Genomic DNA, 7,400 nt, shown 5'->3' on the forward strand with positions numbered 1-7,400 from the left:
ACACTTGGATCACTACGGATGAGCAGTATGGAGATACTCTGTGGATTCAATTTTGTGTTCTTGGACGTTAGTCTGGGGCGCCGTCAGCCATTAGGTGTGCTAGCCACTCCCCCCGCCGATCTCCGCAAGGGATGTGAGGACTCTAAAACTTCACCAGGGCCTCCCTCGGCATGAGGGTGAGTAGATAATGGCTGAATTTTTATTTTTGGGTGCACTATCCCTTTAACACAACTTATATACTGGTTAAAGCCAAGATTCATTCAGTCATTTTCCATAACCGCTCATCCTGATACATGGTCGGGGTGGAATCTATCCCAGCTGACACTGGGTGAGAGGCAGGGTTCATCCTGGACATGTTCACCAGACTATCACAGGGCTGACACATAGAGACAGACAACCATTCAATCACAGGGCTGACACATAGAGACAGACAACCATTCACGCTCACATTCACTCCTACGGACAATTTAGAGTCACCAATTAACCTGCATGTCTTTGGACTGTGGGAGGAAACTGGAGCACCTGGAGGAAACCCACGCTGACACGGGGAGAACATGTCAGAGCACCTGGAGGAAACCCATGACAGTAAAATAAAGTAAATAAAGTAGATATCTGAAAGTATAAATTGGGACACAGGAGAGAAACTAAACTCCAAACCACAAAGATTCATTGAGAAGCTATAAAAATACTATGAGCTGAACACAAAGAGACTTTTAAAAACGTGCTTCTCTCTGGTCTCCTGAGCAAACAGGAGTCGAGGGTCACAACACAGGCTTGTTTTAGAAAGTAAAGGGGGATAAGGGGGATCCGTCAGGGTCTGGCTGTGGTTGGCGAGACGTCAGTGCTTCCCTCTTGGAGGTGATCTGGCACACTTTTGGCCAGACTCCAGAGACAGTTGATCTCAGGTGCAGCTCTGCGCAATTCAACACGTTAAAACTGACGATGGGAACGCAAATCCGCACGGCTAGATTTGACACCAGAGGTGCCAAAGGAAAAGCCCTACTAAATGCTTCACATAGGGGGTATTTATACATTTTAGGGGGTGGGTGGTGACTGTTTATGTTTTGTAACGTTGCTGGTAAAAGGCGCAGCACTGTACATTTGACAACAACCCACCAGTTGGGAACCACTGGCACAGAGCTTCATTAACCACAAATCAAATACCTTCTCCATACCTGTCTCCTCCTCTGAACCCTCCCCCTTTCTCCTCCATCAGTACATGCACTACCTGGCTCACTCCCTGCTGCTACTCGCTCCAACCTCTCACCCTTCTCCCTCCATCCCTCCATCCCCCATCCTCTTCCTCCTCCGTCCACCCTCTGCCTCCCTCCACCTCCAAACACTGCACATCTTTGTGAGATTCAGTGCGACCAGTGTGCTGGTCTTTGTCCAGCTCCGAATTCTTTACATATCTGCGCTTGGCCAGGCAGACAGACAGGGTGACAGGCAGGCAGACAGATATGTATGCACATAAACAGAGAGAGACAGACAGCATCCTGCTGCTGCTTTGGGGATCTCCAAAGGATACTAGTGACATTTCTTCTTCTTTTTCTTTTTAACATTTTTTAACTTTAAATTCACTGATTCATTATTAGCATAGGACGAGGTCTGGAAATCATATACAGCAAACTGTGCCCAAAGACTGTTGACTCATTCACCTCTGGAGCTGAGCCATGTGTTCCCCTGCTGGCTAAGACCCCATTAGAGCTATATTTCCTCTATCTCCCCCTCTGGATTTCAGCTATGTGATTAAATAAAGAATAACCTACTTGAGGTGGATATTTTATTTTTGGCAAAACTGAGTTAATCTTGTTTTTTTCTGTCTGTCTCTGAACATCTTAGCTGCAGAAATCTTCCCTCTAGACTGGGGCTGTGGAGGTTATTGATGGCTCACATCCTGATTTAAAACCTCATGTGGGTCGATAGTGTGTGCGTGCATGTGTAGTGTGTTGTGTGGACTTCGATCCGGCCCTCTCTCTTATCCGTCATTTTGACAGGATGAAACATTTCTTCTTATTCTTATAGTTCATTATCGTTTCCCTGCATAAGTGTGTGTGTGTGTGTGTGTGTGTGCCCTCGCAGCTCTCATTGTGTTCGGCCTGTATGGATGCTCCTTCAGCTCGGCTGTCTTCATGCTTCGTCTGCTTTATGCAGCAAATCCAGACTTTGCGCAACACACTGAGCCAAAATGCAGAGAGAAGTCTGGGCGTGTTATATTAAGCTAAAGTTAACCAGGACTGAACAGGCCCGCTCGTACTTGATTTGCAGACCATACCAACTCTTCAGCCGCCCAGCACATGTTATTGCCATTAACCATCCAAAACTGTTAGCGTTTAGCTGATAGGACTTTAAGAGCAGGGGTGACTCAGCGCACAGAAAGCAGAAATCGAAGCCGCATGCTGCAAATAGCTAAGATCAATGGCGGAAATGGGACCAGAATGTTACTTGTGGTCAACCTGAGCCTGCTTCTTCTTGTCTGTCTGTCTGATTGTTTACCTGCCATGTTCTCTGTCTGTCTCTCTGTCTGTGCTCAGGCTCGGTGACCAGTTCTACAAGGAGGCTATCGAACACTGTCGCAGCTACAATGCCCGTCTCTGTGCCGAACGCAGCGTGCGCATGCCCTTCCTGGACTCGCAAACGGGTGTGGCGCAGAACAACTGCTACATCTGGATGGAAAAGTGCCACCGTCAGCCAGGTGGGAAACAGTCTGATCCACTGAACACACTCAGCTCATATGGCTTTAATATATATGTAAATGTTTATGTTCTGAATACTGTAGATCTGGTTTTTGTTACCATTCCTGCTTCATTTAAGGAATAGTGTGACATTCTGGGACATATGTTTGTCTTGCTCAGAGTTAGAGGAGCAGCTGGTTAGCTTAGCTTAGCATAAAGACTGGAAACAGTGGTAAACAGCTAGCCTGGCTGCATCCAGAGCTTAAAAAAACTTTTCGTTTAATCGTACAAAAACTAAACTGTACTGTGAAACCATAGACTGTACAAAATAATGGACGTAGCCACCGTGATGCCACCCATTAGTTTGTGGACTCTTGTTTAAAAGCCTTGTGTTTGGTGGTTTGACCGTCGCCATCTTGGATTTTTGAGGCCAGAAGTAACCAGATTTGGAGAAGAGGGTGGAGGTAACCATAAGGGCTGTGTCCACCAAAGTGCTTCAGGTCCGTTCTCTGTCTGTGGGACAAGTGACTTTCACAAACTTAAAACTAGGGCTGTGCCATATCATAATGTTCACGATAATACAGATATCATTTTTAATATGGTATGAAAAATTCATATCTTGATAATCACAATATTTCGACTTGTTGACATGTGATGGAATACTGTTACCCACGGCAACAACAAGCATGGCTGAAAGAGAAATTAATACCGACTCCGTGGTGGTTCCAAAAAGAGGAGCAGCTTCAGTAGTGTGGAATAAACTGTGAATGTTTTATGAACAGCTCCGGACTTCTCAGACTCTTTTAGCGACTTAGCGCTCAGAGGGAACTCATTCAGTGTCTCCTCTGGCAGCAGCACAGCATCTCTCCCTCTCCTCTCTCGCTGTGTGCACACAGGAGTCGGTGACGCCAAGTGATTTTGTCGTAAACCTTTGGTGATGTAAACCTACGTGATGCTCGCAGCCCGACAAAAAACTGAGAGAAAGAAATGAGAGATAGTTTTTGTTAATTTTTTAACTGAATATTAGAAGGCAAATTGTTGACATGTAAAACTATATCACTTATTTTGTTGCGCATCTATGTTCTTGATTAATAATAAAGTGTTCTTTTACTAATTTGTCATGTTGTGAAAATTACCCTGAAATATTGTGATATTATTTTAGGGCCATATCGCCCACCCCTACTTAAAACACACGGAAATAGTGGCAGCTATGGCTACACTACACTCTGTTAACCTGGGGTTATGCCATGGTTACGTTAACTAACCAACGCTGTCGCTGTGGTAACAACTTGTTACCACCTGTCACTCAAAGTGACCACGCCCTTAATTACGCATACCTTTACGCCTTTTATTTCTGCTGTAAAGTTGGACACTTTTACATGGGGGTCTGTGGGAATTTACTTGCTCTTGGAGCCAGCCTCAAGTGGCCATTTGAGGAACTGCAGTTTTGGCACTTCGGCATTTGCTTTATTTTTCAGCCCCGGAGGTTATGTGCCAGACTATTCCTAGTGATTTCCTGGAGTCTTGGAAACCATCATTGCCAGGCAGCCAATATAGACACCATGAAATCTGACATGATAATTAGTGAGCTTTAGAGCGGCTGGTAGACAGATTTTATAGACAGCTGTTTCTCCATTTTCAGTCCATATGCTAAGCTAAGCTAGGCTAACTAGCTGCTGGCTGTATATTGAATGCACAAAGAGTGGTGTCAATCTCCTCATCTAACAGAAATGCTGAAATGCATAAGAAAGATTTAATTTATCGATCTCCTCCCTCAATAAAAGTGAGTCACCCCTTCCTACAGTTAACACTTGATGATTTATCCTGAGACATGCAGTCAAAGTGCACATCTGTGTCGCCTGAACAACCAAAGGGAACAATCTGCTTTTTACCGAGAGCTGGACACAAATAGCCTGTCCTCCATCTTGTATGCAAAGCCCTTCAGGCCACACCCTATACTTTGTGGCAGACCTAACTCACATTATATGCATTTATTCTGGGTTTATCCCTCCGCCCCCTCCTTCTCTTTTTTTCCTCTGCTCATATTGACAGAAAAAAACACGCTTACTTCCCTCCATCTCTGTCCTCTACCAAGCTAATGGTGGAATATGATTAGACACAGATAACCAAAATATTTTAAGCACAAGACGTCTGCTTGGTGTCAAAGCAAAAGTATTTAAATTGCTTTTTGGAGCAAAACTATCCTCGACATGAAGTTACATTTCTGATAGGTCTGACAAAGTTCCCAAAATTCCAAGTTTTATAAGAGTTTCTGGAACCTGGCTGTAAGAGCAGGAGTTTTCTGAATATGTGGACCATTAGCCTGAGCACTGACAGCGGGACATATTAAGTGTCAGGAAAACAAAACCAGTCCACTGTGTGTATTTCTGTGTGTGTTTTTGTGTGTGTAGGGGTCTCAATGCAAGTTTTGTTAAAGTTGTAAGCCTGCCAGTGGTTGTTAAAATTCTTCCTGTGTGCCTGTGTCTCTGCATGCGTGTTCGCCTATACATATATGAATATGTGTATGTGTGTGTGTGCAGGCCAAGCAGCAGGACAGATGTATACCTACCCTGCTCGTTGCTGGAGGAAGAAGAGGCGACTCCACCCTCCTCTGGATCCCCAGCTCCGCCTGTGTGAGCTCAGACTAGGTAAGACAAACAGCACATACACACGCTGCACATTGACATTCATTGCACAGTGATGGCTGCAGCAGTATTGACCCACAGTTACACAATGAAAGCTGCTGAAACCGGTGCATCCGCTCCTTTTTGCACTCGCACCACCGTCACCTAAATGCACATGTATGTTGTGCCCTCTGCGCAGAGAGCTTAGGCGTGCTCAGTGGCGTTAATGTTCGCTATCTGACCATCTGGCTCTGGTTAGCCCCGTCTCTCTCGCCAGGTCTCCAGGTTCATTCTCTCCCCTGAATCAATGCCTCCTCTCACTGTTCTCTGGCAGTACACACACACACACACACACATACATAAGCGCACAAACACCCCCACACATGACTCTCGCTCTGTGTTGCAGCACAGAAGCACCCTAGCTGGGCCTCTATAATCATTTGTCCATGAGGCATTAGAATGTAAGTGAGTCTTATGAGGTGGAAGTGTGTGCATTTTTTTATGTGCATGCATATGTGTGTGTGTGTTATGGGGGATTTTAGGAAAGGAATGCCTCAGGAACCTGATAAGGGGGGAGAAATAAAGGCGAGTCTTTGTTTCGGCTTTGCCACACTATTGTTTCCCCCTCGCTGTCTTCCAGACGCAATATAATACTCCACAGCGTTCCCCCAAGAACGATTCAGCTTTAAGCATAAGAGTCATTTTCATGGAAAAGAAAGAGAGAAGAAACTCCCCCGAAGCGACTAACTAAAGGGAAAGAGAACTAGCGATGTGTTGTAGTTAACAAGAGCAGGAAAAAGCCTTTGTAGGGTGAAAGAAAGAGTAGAAGTCTCCAGTTTAGTTTTTCAGAGATCCATTTCTGCAGTTTGGCCCAGATATCTATCATAACACGACAGAGGAATGTGAGTGCTCCCCTTTCAGGCTTTTGGAAACGCTTTATGTTTATTTAATGCTTCCTGAGCAGAGAGGTTTGTCTGTGCGTGTGTGTGTGTGTGTGTGTGTGTGTGTGTGTGTGTGTGTGTATGTGTGTGTGTGTGTGTGTGTGTGTGTGTGTGTGAGGATACACAGTCACAAGGTTGCTTTGAAATAGTTTTAAACCAGAATTGTTTTGTACAGTAGATCCTCGGCTTTTTCTTCATGTCACTGCTCAACTTGTGGCCGTGCCCCAGCAGCCATTTTGCTTCCATCGGTATAAAGTCACTATTTAATCTGATTTAAAAGGCGAAAGTAAAAAGAATAAGAGCGAGATATTTTTGTGATACTCAACATGAATTTTAAGATTAACAAAAAGCAACAAGCAAGCACTTTGAATCCACTTCTTTTATAGTAATTTTTGTGTGTTTTTCTTAGTTCATGTCTCTTAACCTTACTCTATGGCAGTGGCTAGTTTTTAAAGATTATTTTGGGTGGTGTAATTAGGTTCATTTTGTCTACTCAAAATAATTAAGTGTACAAAGTTTCTTTTTACCAGACAATGAGTTTTTAAGGAGATGTAGTTTACCTTGACATGTTTCGATTGTCACTTCAGTCTTCTTCAGAAGCGTCTTCTTCAGAAGCGTCATCTGATGTGCGTCATGACGTGTCAGCTGGTAGTATCCTGGAGGCGTGACCAGCCTGGCAATCTGACAGATTTGCCAGGCTGGTCTGCGAGCGCATACAGAGGACAATGAAAAAACACAAAATAAACGCAATAGTAAAACCTCACACAAAACTCTGCCAGCTTTTAGTTCACCCAAAAGACAGGATAAACACGGACAAAAAATGCAACGTAATTTACGAAATCCCATGCATAACATGTGACAAAACATACATAGGAGAAACTAGACTCACAAGTCAGTCTTTAGACGCTTTGCTTAACTAAAGACTGATGTCTTTCTCCCTGATTTTGTGTTTAGATGGGCGGATACAATTTCAGAGTTTAAAAAGCTCCCTATGTTGCAGAACCAATAGTAAATCTGCAGGGCGGTCCTTCGGTGGCTCGCTGAACTCTTGTGCTTGTAAACATAGTCCCACTAGAAACACGTGTAGCGGTACAAAATGGCTCAGCCGTGCTCGCAGAAAACGCCGTCAAAGTTAGTGGATGTTTGTTGCGTTTGTGGCG

The 7,400-nt window shown here is 44.4% G+C and overlaps 1 protein-coding gene and 1 long non-coding RNA gene across 7 annotated transcripts in view; both read left to right on the plus strand.

The window, feature by feature from the left end:
- The window catches only part of LOC126398334 (uncharacterized), a 672,738-nt gene that overhangs the window by 641,441 nt on the left and 23,897 nt on the right, over nucleotides 1-7,400 (plus strand). The gene's annotated exons all lie outside the window — the stretch shown is intronic.
- Nucleotides 1-7,400, plus strand: part of LOC126398287 (zinc finger protein DPF3) — a 423,217-nt gene that overhangs the window by 9,946 nt on the left and 405,871 nt on the right. For all 6 annotated transcript variants that reach the window (XR_007570750.1, XR_007570749.1, XR_007570751.1 and 3 more), the window contains exons 2-3: nucleotides 2,535-2,695; nucleotides 5,216-5,323. Coding sequence is in view for 2 of the 6 variants with exons in the window: in XM_050057497.1 (XP_049913454.1) it covers nucleotides 2,535-2,695; nucleotides 5,216-5,323 (269 nt within the window). In the remaining 4 variants the exon portion in view is untranslated. The remainder of the gene's footprint in view (nucleotides 1-2,534; nucleotides 2,696-5,215; nucleotides 5,324-7,400) is intronic.

Source organism: Epinephelus moara, chromosome 12, assembly GCF_006386435.1.
Source record: "Epinephelus moara isolate mb chromosome 12, YSFRI_EMoa_1.0, whole genome shotgun sequence".
In the NCBI taxonomy this organism is placed as follows: Eukaryota; Metazoa; Chordata; class Actinopteri; order Perciformes; family Serranidae; genus Epinephelus; species Epinephelus moara.